General features: G+C 32.6%; 1 protein-coding gene across 5 annotated transcripts; it reads left to right on the top strand.

The window, feature by feature from the left end:
* Window positions 1-4,477: 4,477 nt before the first annotated feature.
* Window positions 4,478-11,983, top strand: LOC131652796 (uncharacterized). Of its 5 annotated transcripts, XR_009298806.1 has the most exons (11): window positions 4,478-4,621; window positions 4,942-4,999; window positions 6,364-6,445; window positions 8,980-9,035; window positions 9,913-10,162; window positions 10,251-10,299; window positions 10,679-10,747; window positions 10,906-11,003; window positions 11,336-11,409; window positions 11,517-11,580; window positions 11,720-11,981. XR_009298806.1 is itself a non-coding variant. In XM_058922753.1 (10 exons), the coding sequence occupies exons 4-5, from the start codon at window positions 9,124-9,126 to the stop codon at window positions 10,253-10,255; spliced, it is 1,044 nt and encodes a 347-aa protein (XP_058778736.1). In that variant the 5' UTR covers window positions 4,478-4,621; window positions 4,942-4,999; window positions 6,364-6,445; window positions 8,980-9,123; the 3' UTR covers window positions 10,256-10,299; window positions 10,679-10,747; window positions 10,906-11,003; window positions 11,336-11,416; window positions 11,517-11,580; window positions 11,720-11,983. The 5 variants fall into 5 exon arrangements, 3 of the variants coding, with proteins under 3 accessions (XP_058778736.1, XP_058778735.1, XP_058778737.1); XR_009298807.1 differs by lacking the exon at window positions 6,364-6,445 and having other exon boundaries at window positions 11,720-11,982; XM_058922753.1 differs by having other exon boundaries at window positions 8,980-10,162; window positions 11,336-11,416; window positions 11,720-11,983.
* Window positions 11,984-14,368: the final 2,385 nt, after the last annotated feature.

Below are 14,368 nucleotides of genomic sequence, written 5' to 3'. Positions count from 1 at the left end.
TCGCCTCAGTGGTTTCTAACAATGTCTATGATATTCCTTTAAGTCAGCTACCCATACCTTGTCTAAAAGGGGACCGACTAGCTATTACAATCCTGGAGGATGAGTATGCTATTGGGGTGGAAGCTTGCAAGCATCATCTTAACGGTCGTGTGGTTTGGTCAAAAGGGTCACAACCACTCACTGTGGTAAATCTAAAAAACATGCTCATGGAAATGTGGCCTTCTATCAGCAAATGGGGTGTTACATCTTTAGGTAAAAGATTCTCTTGAATTTGCGTTTTCATCACTAGAAGATGTTGAAAGAGTGAGATCTGTCAATGCCTGGACTCTTCCAAATGGCATTTTAAAATTGTTCTCGTGGACTAAAAACTTTGTACCCTATACTTTGAAGCAAACCTCTGCGCAGGTGTGGATTAGGATTCATGGTCTATATCAAGAATATTGGAGACCTCAAATCCTTTTTGCAATTGCCAGTAGTATAGGTACGCCGATCTATATCGACTCTGCCTCAAATAAATCTGCATTTGAAAGGCCATTTCGTCATTTTGTTCGCATCTTGGTGGATTTAAATCTTACGAAAGAGCTAAGTTATAAGATTTTAGTAGAAAGGGTAGGTTTTGTTTTTTTCGTAGACATCGATTATGAAAAAAATTCTGAGTTTTGCAACTTTTGTAATTGCATTGGAAACCTAATCTCCAACTGTAAGAGGAAGGAGCAAATCAATGGTAAAGGAAAGGAGAATTTGCAAAAGCAGGTAAAAGTGCGTTCATTCCTACAAGGAAAAAAATCACTGTTGGGGAAAGTTCTAAAGTTAACTCAGTGCCACAACTTGTTAAATGGACAGATGCTGATGGAACAACACATATCCAAACTCCTCTGGTTGATAACACTGCAGAAATACCTAATGATAGCACAAATGTTAAGAATGAGGTTAATATTCTTGTTCCTATTCAACCAGTCCCTACACAAGGTAATCCTCTTGAGACAGATGGTTCTTCAAAAGGTGAATATGTGGATATTACTCAAATGGTGAATTATGTGCCAGAAACGCAACTGGATGAAAGACAAGAGGAACAGGTTACTAATTTTCTACACGAGTCTTTAATATGGCTGACTTGGAGGATCCAGGCGTGGACTTGTTTCAACACAAAGATTTCCAGCTTGTGGCAAGCAAGAAGAAGAGAAATAGGAAGGCCAAATATGCGGATAATACTAGGCTTATGTTTAGTCCTAAAAACACTTCCTTATGAAGTGCCTTTATTGGAACATCAGTGGTATTTCAAATAGCTCATCTAGGCTAGCTTTAAAGAGGTTAATTCTGAACAATTCTCCTGAGTTTGTCTTCATTACTGAGCCTTGGATGCACTATTTCAATTTTCCTCAAAGATGGCTGCACAGGTTTGATCTAAAGCCCTTTGATTTTAACAAAAGAGAAGGTTTACTACCTAATCTTTGGTGTTTTTGTAAGTCTCACTTAAACCTTGACATTCTATTTGTTGATGACCAACATGTTTCCTTTTCTATTACTCTTAATAATAGGGTTTTTGGTTCCTCTATCATTTATGCTTCCACTTGTTACACTATTAGAAGAAATATGTGGCATAATCTTAATATTATCATTTCTAATACCAAAACTCCCTGGTCTATAATTGGGGATTTTAATGCTATAATAAGTGTTGATGAGTACAAAGGTTCTAACACCCCTGCCAACATTCCCATGAATGATTTCTTTCATTGGTATGACTCCAACCATCATATTCATTCATCCTTCAATCATTTCACTAATCTGTTTAATCAAGATGTTTTACTGCAGGATACAGGTTTAATTCAAAAAATCATTCCTAAGCTTGTGAATGATAACACAAATGCTTTGATGTCTTTAGCCCCTAGTGATGAAGAGATTACTCAAGACTGATGTTTTTAAGGCTGTAAACCAGCTTTTTTGGCAGGACTGGATTCTCCTCTCCCTAACTATAATTCTAACACTACTGTCCTTATCCCCAAGAACACTGAACCTAACACTTCAAGGAAAATCAAACGATAACTTGTCAATGACTCTTAGATCTATCATGACATAATCAAAAACACAAAGGAGATATATTAATCTCAATATTCAACCGATGCCATATAAAAAATGCATAAAAAGCACTCAAACATATGGAGAAAGATAAAAGAAGCTAAACAATGGTGAAAAAGGAAGAAACTTCAAAGAGGAAGCTAAAAATTGTCGTTTAAACATCCATTATTAGAAAAAACTTGTACATACAAACAATTCCGTAAAACAAAATTTCTCAAATGCACCGCCATTTTTTCTGTAATTATCTCTGTGGATTTGATTTTGTAGTTCTTGATTTCAATTACTGCCGTTTCTATCACAAAAAATACAATTAACTTACCAACCAAAACATTGGACTCGAACCTAAAACATTGGACTCGAACCTTCATTCAACTATAACATCCAATCCAAGTAGGTTAAGGTAGTAAACAGGAATGTCAGGAAGGTCTGTTTTCTTAACAGTAGTTGATCCACAAAAAACTAATTTGTAAGAATGATTCGTCGACTTAAAAGAGAAATCATTGTTTGAAATTCTGCATTATATAAGAATATCCACCTGCAAGTTTCGATTTGAATTTCAAAACCAAATAAGTAGGTACAATAGTTTGAATAATATCATGCTTAAAAAAATAGAAAGAATAATTATTTGTTAATCATAAGGCAGAAAATAATATTTAGGATCAAGACAATAGAACTTGACAACAAAATACTACCTTCGAATCAACCAAAATATGTTCTTTGTTTTAAAATATTTTTTTTAATCTCTATGTGTTTTTTGTTTAAAGAACTTGTTACAGACCATATATACTTACACCTAACTACTATCTTCCACAAATCCTTCGACTCATTGATGTCCTTCACATAATCGATTGGGCGAGTCATGACAATGCTTAAAAGGCTGCAAGAACACAAACAAATTTCACTTGATTTGGCCGATTAAAATCGAAATAAAAAAGAGACGGAACATATATGAAGTAAATTCGTACATATTGCAAAACAAAAATGGAGAAGAATTGAGAACCTGAAAAAGATAAATTGAAGAGTGGAATTCCATTGATTAAGTAGATATATAACCTAAGAAACCGTATAGAAATCTGGAAGGCCAAGAGTAAATGTATTTTTCTGTAGTGGAGGATTTTGTGTTTTCAAAAACGTTAACTACCTATCCAAATTATGGAATAACTCTGTTTATTCAACCTTAGCATTTAATAGGAGTTTTAGGATTTTATAATTTGTGTAAATAAATAAATAAAATAAAAATAAATATAAAATAACCACAAAAATTAAGAAATTGAAACCGCAACAGCAATTAATGCCAAATCAATATGGTTGAGTTATTTTGATAAAAGTGTATCCATGAAATCATACTAAATTATAATCCTAGAAGTTCTTCCCGCCAAAACCTATAATAAATAATTAATTTATTGCTTTCATAATCACTTTATAACTATTTCTTATTATATAAATATTAAAAAAAACTCCAACCCCATGTTCTCAATTAGTTAATTAATTAAATAAAAAAAATGAAGAAATAACCCCACTCTTCCATATTTGTAATTACTTAATTAATTAAAAATATTAATAAATAATAATAACTCCCACGTTTATTTATGTATTATAAATATGTAATGATAACATGTTTCATAAAAAAACCTTTGTGTTTCTATTTATTTTATAATATTTTTCATAAAAAAAATAAAAGAGAGAATGTTAAACTTTTTTATTATAATATTTATTCAATCTCCAATCTTCATTTCGTTTTAAATATTTAGAGTTTTTTATTTTAAAATTAGAATCCTGGTTTAAATGATGATATAATATTGACAAGTGATTTTATGATATTCAAAAGAAGTTAAGCATAGTTGTTATTATAATTGTTATTATTATTATTATTATTATTATTATTATTATTATTAATTTCTTGCATATTTTTCTTCTAATTATTATTATTATTATTATTATTATTGTTATTATTATTATTATTATTATTATTAATTTATTAAGTATAGTTATTAATTTAATATTGGTGCATTTTTAATTTATTATTAATATTGTTATTTTCTTGCATTTTTTCTTCTGATTATTATTATTATTATTATTATTATTTATTAATTAATTAACGATAGTTATTATTTCTTATTAAATTTTATTTTCTTACCCTCTTTGTTTTTGTAATCAATTAAAATTTATTTTTTAATCTAATTGCGATTTAGACAATAAACTCACATCTATGTTTCATTATGTATTCATATTAAAAATAATGATGAGTAAAATTAATTTAATTTTTAATATAAAATATAACTATCAAATAATGTATGACTATTCCGTGCATCATAAGAGGAATTTATGGTATTTTGCTTTTAATAATTAATAATAAAAGTAATAGATTTTAAAAAATTAGAAATTAAAACTGAAACGTAAAACCCTCCAACCTTCTCAAACGAAACGTAAAACCCTCCAACCTTCTCAAAAGAAAAACCCTAGAGCGCCGAAATTGATTCTCAAATCGTTCTCTGAAACAAACCTTCTCTGAAACGTTCAACCTATTCTCGCAATTTGGATACATGTAACTTCTTCTCAATTCTCACATTTCGGTTTGATTTTGTTGTTTTATCGTTTTGGAAAACCGTTCTTCAATGAGGACTATTCTTCTTCTTCTTTTCGGACAAACATAATTTTGAGTGAAGTTATGATATGAATTTTTGAAAATTAGATTTTTTTATACTGTTCATCCTTTTACTACGAAATTGATTATAACAAAAACTTTGAAATTTAGAAAGTTTCTGTGTTATATTTGTTTTTTCAGAAATTCTCTTCACTATGTATGTTATGAGACTGTGACTTTTCAGCTGAATATCGTGTGTTTTGTACATAAATTCATGGCAGAGGAACTAGAGGCTGTGGGCGTGGAAGAACTCGGATGAATTGGGGACTCTATCGACAGGTTTGCAAAAATTTCCTGTCTCATACATATCACGATGATGATAACAATCATAACATAATGAAACATGTTACTTACTAAATATACAACATTAGTTGTCAGTTTTTTCATGATATTGTCATATCCCATATTTTAGAGTTCAGCCATATTCATTGTAGAGTGACCCATTCGCCCATGCCATGCACTTATTAGACTGAGTGACCCATTTGCACATGCCATGCACTTAGAGTGACCCATTTTAAATCCTGTTAAATAACGTTCAAGATTCTCTAAAACGAAAAGACCTTTCTTTTTAAGTCCTCCTTTTGTTCATCATTGAATGGTGGTTGTTTATGTTTGGTTAATCTGATATGGAGTATTCTCTTGTGAAATTCAAGGTGGTCGAAACAGACATGAACAACTCTTTAGCTTTAGTTGTGTGAAATGGTGTGATGGTTCTCATTCATGTGGAGTTTGGACAAGTTAAGTGTTTAAGTGTTAATTAGTAAGCAGGAAAGTTATGTTAGGCTGGAAAGTTGAATGAGTTCTTTCACTGTCATAAAGCAGTAGTGTCTCAAAAATAATGAGTTAGGATTTATAGCCTTTTAGCTCCATCTTTGGTTATGTCATATTGAGAATTTAGAATGCACATTGTGTGTAAACAATATGTAGTTCATTTACTGCCACCTTGTGTGGACTTCACATCACATCACGTCAATTGATATTCTTTTACAACTTGAAGATGCCATGGTACTTTTTTATTTTTGCTTATAGTTTAGGTGTTCTTTGATGGGAAAATTATTCAATTGTCGTTTGATACCAACAGTTTTTCTCCTTTTTCCAATAAAGTTAAATGTAAATAAACCCAACTTTAGACAGCAGTAGTAAGACAGAAGGCTGATCTGTAAAGCTAAGCTTTGAGTTACTTACTCTAATCTTGCATCTGGACCATATTTGAAACCATCATTGATGAATTTAAATTGTAGCCATAACTGTTTTATTTATTGATGCAAAAGTTGAGGGAGAAGAAGAACTGAAGATTGAAATATATATTGATAGAAAGTGCTATTTGAAGTAAACCTAGACATAAAAAGCCGATGCTACCAAGAACACCTCATTCTTAGTATGACACCACCATCACCTCACTATCCAAGGAGAGAGTTGTAGCATTCATGATTCTGAAATTAGGGTAAAGTTTGTTAGCTTTGCAGTCATGTTCTTCAAATATCATGATACAAGACATCATTTTTTGCACTGACAATTAGCTTTGTAGCATGGAATTTTGTAGTGAATCCATTTATTAAGTGTGAATTATTGGGACATAAAGTTGTAATAGAATTCTTAATAATATTAAATGCTCTTTCATTAATTTAAATGCTAATGTACAGCCCTAGCTTTGAGAGTTACATCAGTGACACTAAGAAGTTACTTCTCCCTCGTGTTTTCTTCTGATCCACTTTTCATGTAGAGGTAACCTTTCAACTCTAGCCTCCTCTTTTGTCCTTTGTGCTTTTATAACACTTTTGAATCCTTCAATAACAACTTTCATGGAAGGTTATTCTTATCATGGTTTTCACTTAAACAATATATGCAAGTTGTGTATTAATTCTAGTTAATCAACCACAGTATCTAGTGAACTTTTTGTGAATGAATTGCTCCTTTGGTAGAATAATATGGTTGAGGAACTTCCACTTCTCACCTACAATTTAACATAGGCACAAATAGGACAAGCTCTTGAAAAAAATATGATAGCAGCTAAGACCTTTCAATATTTATTCAATAGCTATTCCTAATCTTCAAAAATATACAGAGCTGTTGGAAGATCAAATTAGAGAAAAATAAATGTCTAAGATATTTTAGAAAAAGCACTTGAGCTGTGCCTAATTATGCCCTGCTACAACATATCTTTCACATGTTTCTCTATCTTTTCTTTGTGAGGGTAGGGATATCTGTAAGGTCTAACGCTAATCCGACCTGCTTCCTTACATAATTCAATAGAATGAACATTCCTCTATGTGGCGGCAGCCCAATCCTGCCAGAAAAACACCTCTGGCATTCGATCCAGGATCCCTTTGAGATCCCCTTGTTGCTGCTTTGACAATGTTTGTGGCCTGTCCAACTTGAACTCAACCCCTTCTTCAAGGATACTGTGTAAGAATCTCACTATCGAAGACTGATTCCTGGCTCTTTTCCCTTTGATCTCTTTTGGGTATTGTCCTTGCAGCTCTACTGTCTCTCCCTTCTAAGGCCTATAGATTTACACTCAATTATTTTGCCACTATTTCTCCTCCCTCGATTATCGACTCATCAATTTCGAAATATAGCCTTTAGCCTTTCGATCCATCAATTTCGATTACGGTATATACTTCAATCCTTGATTCCGATCTCCGTTGTTACCTCTTCTAGCGTCACCTCTATTGACTCCCACTGGATGAGACAAATTACTTTTTTATTGACCCGATATGGATTGAGTATCCCCACTGACCCAGATCCTTCTTTCTTTTGGCTTGTATTGTAATCTGACCGGACCCACTCTTCCAATTAGGCCTAGATACAAATTCCCTTCTCCCTTTCCATAATTGGAATGCATTACTTCCTTGTGGAACCAGAGTTCCTATCATCTCTGCCTCTACATCGCTTGTCATCTTCATAGGTTGGGCGCGATGAAGTCGACCCAACGGCGAAGTTCAGTTCAGTTCATAACCCACCCATGAAGTACCCTAGATAATGTTCATCTGGCAACCCCCAACTTAAGATGAGAGGAATTTGAATTCGGTGATGTAGAGCAGAGATCAAATTAAAATAGATGGAAGATGAATTGTATATTAGGAGTAATTGAAATGGCAATACAAACCCAGAGCAAAGCTCCACAGTTAGAGAACGAGTGTCTTTCATCATAATGATGATTACACAATAACATGATCCTAATTAATTCCCACTCCACTACTTATTATGGGAAATATCTCAACAAACTGCCAGCTCAGCAGTCACACTTCCTTAGTGACTCCCTCTCATACACACACCACACCTTAGGCCCAACATCATTCCTATTAGCTACACATCCTCCTCCCTGTTAACAAGCCCCTGCCAATTTCTATAATCACCCCCTACAAGAGCAGCCTTGTCCTCAAGGCTGATGTTAGGAAATTGACTTGAAATTGACTTTTCAGCAGTAGCTCAGGGGCAGTAGTGATCAATCGCTTTAATTGTTCAAAAGCCACTTCGGCTGTTGCATTCCATTGAAAACCTTCCTTGGGTCAGTTCCTTCATCGGTTTTGCAAATTTGCCATAATTCGCAACGAATTTTCTATAGTAGCTGATTAATCCTAGAAATCCTTGCTCCCTTCACATTGTTTGGAATTGGCCATTGCATTACAATGCTTACTGTTGCAGGATCAACAAACACCCTAGCATTTGATATCACGTGGCCTAGATACTTTATTTGCAATTGCCCAAATGTACGCTTATGCCGGTTTGCAACAAATTGATTCTGTTTTAGGACTTATAAAACTGTCTCCATGTGTCTTAAATGAGCCAACGAATCTGCACTATATACATGTCATCAAAGACAAATTTCCTTAAAAATGGTTTAAAAATCGCGTTCATCAGTGAGTGAAAGGTAGCAAGGGCATTTGTAAAGCCAAAAGGCATTACCCTGTACTCATAGTAACCTTCATGAGTACGAAAAGTTGTTTTTTGAATGTCAATTTCTTTCATTTAGATCTGCTGGGTACCCCGCTTTCAAGTCGAGCTTGGACAAATAGTACCATGTAATTCATTCAATAGCTCATCAACCACAGTACTAGGATATTTATCATGTATAATGACTTTGTTTAGAGTGCGATAATCAAAACACTTCCGCCATGTTTTATCCTTCTTTTTGACAAGGATAATTGGACCTGAGAATGCACTATTGCTATTGTGAATCACTCCTTACTGAATTTCAACCATGTTTTATCTTAATCTATATGTTATTTACATGATTTTTGTTGATTTTTTTGTAGGTTAAGCAAGAAGCTGATGAGGTTTACGCTTGAGTAGTTTTGCTTCCACAATTAAGGTTGTATTTTTCCTGTGTTCAAGTTTCACATTTTGTATCTTGATCTTACTTTACATCCTTATAAAATTTAACCTTTTTTATCTTCATCATGGATTTGGAACAACAGTTACCTGAGCACCCTTCGGTTCGAAAACAAGAATTGCTTAATAACTTGAACTTTCTTTCTAACCTTAATTTCATTTTTGTTAGTGCTTTTGTTAATTTTCTTATACATGATAATTTCAATAAATTCTTTAAAACAAATTACATTTGCACTTATATTTTAATGTGTTTATTTCATTTTCTGTTTATTTCTCAAATGCTTTTTACTATAGATGAGGCTTTATCTTTTCCCGGAACACATACTCGAATTTTTGTTTTTATGTTCTTCACATGTACCATATCATTGCTTATGATGCTTATTATATGTTGGCAATTGTGTGCATTTGTTTTCATTATTTGGTTTCTGGCTGTTTTTTATTTTGCACCTTTTGTTCGACGTATTTCAGAAGTTCGTGATGATGTCGAACAAACTCAACCTCCTGAACACCACTCTGTTAGAAAGCGAAAATTTTTAGCAAATCTACTTCTTATTTCAGTCCAAAATGCAGTAACATTAGGTTCTTTTGTTGCTTTGAAAATAATAAATAATAGTTTTTTGAATGATAATATGATTGTAATATTTTTGATGTTTGTAGGTTTTAATTTACACCACACTTTAATAATTATTTATGATATCAACACAATAAATTTGCAAAATGGAATGTTGGAAATAATGGTTATTATGTTATTGAACGATGCTATATCGTTTTTCTTAGCATATTATATACATTATATATTGTGTATTGCCATTTCGGCCATTATAATTATTTCAAAAATTATGCTTTTTCCATCAAAGATAAAAAACTGGTGGCAGACGTGTGAATGTTTTCCGCGTACATGGATATCGAAGATAAAGAATTGGTGGCGGACCTGTGAATGTTTTCCGTGTACATGGATATCAAAGGTAAAGAACTGGTGGCGGACTAACATTGTTAGGTCTGAATCACTGTCAACTACACGTCATGGAATCCGTCGTAATGTTAGGTCTCAATCAGTGCCAACAAGAATTCATAGAGTTATCCGCAGTATCATCCGTTCTCATAGTAGTAAGTGTTAAATATTTTTTTAATAAATAATTATTTTTTAACCGGATTACACCATCTAATTAACTGTTTTTATTTTGATGTGCTGTAGCCTAGTACCCTACTTTGTCTCTTGAGTATGAGGACCTTATTTATATAAGGTATGTGACTTTTATATTTTTTTGACTATGTAAGGCCATTATCCTGTCACTATTGAAGAATTTGTTTGATACTGATGTGCGAAAAGAAAAGAACGTATTGATAGTTATCCTCCTTCTAAATTAAATAGTCCTTTTAAGGACAAACATAGTTGATTAATGATGAAATGTTAGCTATATGAATTGTGATGTTGGATAACTCTTATTGAGATTGAGTTATGTTATTTCTTGAATGTGTAGTTTGAGAATGTTTTCTTTTACTGTGGTTATTAATTTGGTTAATTGTGCTTCATTCTGACAATTGTTGGTGAATTATTTTTCACTGCCTCCACATTTTTGTTTTGATTCATTCATCTTTGATAGCTTATGATGTTTGTTTCAGGTTGTGGGTCCATTTCTTTGATGTGTATATTATATGGTCTCTAGATTCACAAGTTTACAACTTCATCATGTATGTACTCACTCCAAGTTTATAAGATACTAATACTGTTTTGTTCATCTACTTTCCATAATGTTGTGTTGATCTGATTTTTATAAATCTTCATTTGAATACTATCAATTAATAAAAAGTGGCATGGTCTGATTTTTATAAGTCTTCCCTGATACTAGCTGCACATTGATATGGTGGTATTAAGAGAGTTAACTTGCCTGAAAGGAACTTAAATGACTTGGTTGAAGCACCATCATGAATGCTAGCCAATTTAGAGGTAACTTCTTCGTTATATTCCTACATGTTTGCTCAAATATAACTAGTTGTTTGTGAATTAAGCATAATTAGTTGGTTCTAAATACTGACATCTTGTTTCTTGGCTAACGCTCTTATTAAGACCACTCAAACTTTAAGGAATCGAAACTGAGTATTTTGTAAGTCATGTTAAGGAGTAGACATAACTCGATTTGGCACCTGTCATCCAACCCTGCTAGTTTACCTTTGTAATTATTTGTCCAACTATAAAGTTAGAGATAGCAGGTAGCTTTATTGATTGAAATGAAATATGGTCTGAACTGATAAATTTTTTTTTTTACTGTTTTGCTGCAGGCCAATCATACATGTTTGTGTATACATACATGTATAAAGCATGCTCGGTTAATCAGCAGTTGGCGGGAAATATGGTAAACGGTGACACTCAATACTTGACGAGTGCCCTTAAATTGACAATTTTGAGTATACGACTATGAGCTACGAGCTGCACTTACTGAGAGTAATCTTTGTTCTGCAGGTCTTAGACACGACGTTTGATCGGGGCTTTGGGCCTGACTCCTGATATTTGCAAGTTCCTACAGGTTATTATTATACTTTCAATTTCTCCATTTTGATTTTTTAAAATCCAATTTAAACTGTTATAGTGGGCATATGTCAGAGCAGATTAAAATGTTGTTTTGGCACATGACTTCATCTATGGCTGACTTTACTTATTATCAGATCTATGCAGATGTTATTTGGGAACTGAAGTTTTACTGAATTTCTAGTGACACTGAAGGCTTGGCAGATGTATTCAAGTTTTGAATGATTTGTTTTGACAGAGTTACTTAAATTATCACAAATTATTTTTAGGTTGAGAATCTGATCTTAATACTCAAAATAGTGATGGAAAATTTTCAATACCAAAAACTTGTAATGAACACCATACTATTTCTATCTATTCGATCTTTACTTACATTCATTTAAACCTATGTTTGGTTCTACTGGGGGAATTGATTCTGTTTAATTGATTATGATTAAAAATGAATTGAAACTAAAATAATTTATGTTTCAATAAGTTTCTGCCAAAATAAGTTGAATAGGAAACTTCGATGTATACAAATTCAAAGATTCAATTCTAGAAAGTATAAATAATTCTACCATCGAAAATGAATTTTGGATGCTTAATAGTTATTACTTATTTGAAATAAAAACATCATACAAAATATCACAAATGAGTTTTAACCTAGAATAACAATGTGAGCACAGTTCATTTTGAATTTTACTATCTAAAAAAAAGTTATTAATTATATCAATCCAAAGTTTTGAAAATTTGAATTTTTTTAATATGATTTAAACTTTATCTGTGTTTGGAATATTGTTTAACTAAAACCACATTATCATTTGTTTCTTTACTTTAATATTTCAGTTCTATAACTTTTTAAACTAATTTTTCCAATACACTATTATTTTTCAATGCAGTGTTTATTAATTTTTCTAACATCACTACCTAATTAATATTATGTTCATTTCCAATACATGAGTATATTTAAATAAAAAGATTTGGTAAATTTTTAGGTACTCATGATAAATAATTGGGTATCGGTATCGGGTATCCTAAGTGCAAATTAATTTAATATTTGAATTTATTTTAAAATAAAATAATTGTAAAAAATGATGTGTCATTGAATCATAATATTTGATTAGATGAGGGTACCGATACCCAACTAAACTCAAAGGTTTCGGAGTGTTCACTAAAAATTTATTTATTTGCTCTTTCATTTATATACTTTTCAAATTTATGTCAAATTGTCAGCTGATTCGGTCATTGTTGTTGGACGGAAGAAATATAACTCTAATATTTTTAGTCATCTTTTTTAAAACTTAATTTATGCGATATCATACTTGATAAAATTCAAAAGCGCAATTTTGCAAAATTAACATAATTTTACCTCAAAATACTAACTTAGTTGTGTCACGTTATTACTATTCTGGGTTGGGCAAAGGCAACAAAAAGACCAAAACCCAGTTCAATATATAAAATTCAAAAGCGCAATTTTGTAAAATTAACATAATTTTACCTCAAAATACTAACTTAGTTGTGTCACGTTATTACTATTCTGGGTTGGGCAAAGGCAACAAAAAGACCAAAACCCAGTTCAATATATAAAATTCAAAAGCGCAATTTTGCAAAATTAACATAATTTTACCTCAAAATACTAACTTAGTTGTGTCACGTTATTACTATTCTGGGTTGGGCAAAGGCAACAAAAAGACCAAAACCCAGTTCAATATAAAGCCATTCAAAATGACCTAATGCATAGAAGTTAGGACATGTGAAATTCAAGGTATTATTTATTTTTCATTAAACTCGTCTTGAATTCTAAATTGACATGTGTGTTAAAGTGTTAACTTTGCAGGTCCACCGTCAAGATACACCGATTCTGGTTTCATAAAGGAACATTGGTGCCGTCTGTGGGAATTGGCTTCTAATTCCCATAAAATTTCACGAGTAGATCATCCTCGATCTAATGTCAGATCTCTATCAAAATCGAGAGAAGGAGACAATCAACTAAGACAAAGCAATAAAGAGATTCGTTAGACATTATGATTGTGTTCCTGCGTATTTGATCGTCACCGTTGAGATCACCGGAGCACCTCTTCCAAACAACCATCGATATTAAGCCGCAAAACGAGGATCGAGTCGCACTAGGATATTCTCAAATTGAGAAAGCAGGCAGAGCCTCGAGTGCATAGTTGAAGATGATTTTCAACGCCTATGAGATATCTCAGAGATAGAGGATTTCCCGTAACAACATCCGATCTTGCGTATTCGAGCAATCGAATCTCTAGAAGTCGGATCTGAACACATATTATGGCAAAAACCCATTGACCTTCGATAATTTGATAGTTCGCTATTGCAGAATAATAGAGTTCGCACACTCAATTGGAAAGAGCAGACGAGACGAAGGTTTCCCTCAGGTTTCTGGCACGTTGCATAACTTAAATTGCTTGGAAAAGGATGTATTGGAGAAAATTTCAAGAAATGTAATCCCTTATTTAATAGTGATTTCGGAGTAAGCTAGATCGAGGCAAGTCCAGCTGAATCCTTAAGGATAATCTTCAAAATCCCCTTTCAAAGATACTATTAGTTAAATTCCAGAGGATCGCAATAAATTGGCGTAGTTCCCAAAGTAAAGGAATAAAAAGGATAAACAACGATGCAGACCATTAATGAGAGACATCTGAAAGAAGGCAACTGTCTCGGGATGTCGCCCCATATCTCCCTTGAACCAAGGTGAAGGTAAAGGAAACACAAGAAAGTGGGGTTGAATTGAGTTTCACGAATAAAAACTTTTGCTTTAGCCAAGACAAACAAACAAAGAACTT

The sequence above is a fragment of the Vicia villosa genome, linkage group LG2 (genome assembly GCF_029867415.1).
Source record: "Vicia villosa cultivar HV-30 ecotype Madison, WI linkage group LG2, Vvil1.0, whole genome shotgun sequence".
Classification (NCBI taxonomy): Eukaryota; Viridiplantae; Streptophyta; class Magnoliopsida; order Fabales; family Fabaceae; genus Vicia; species Vicia villosa.
Note: the sequence above shows the minus strand (reverse complement) of the source record. Positions and strands in the feature narration are given on the sequence as shown.

Coding starts and splice junctions, on each gene's coding strand:
- LOC131652796 (XM_058922753.1), top strand. CDS start 9,124: ATGGATTTGGAACAACAGTTACCTGAGCACCCTTCGGTTCGAAAACAA.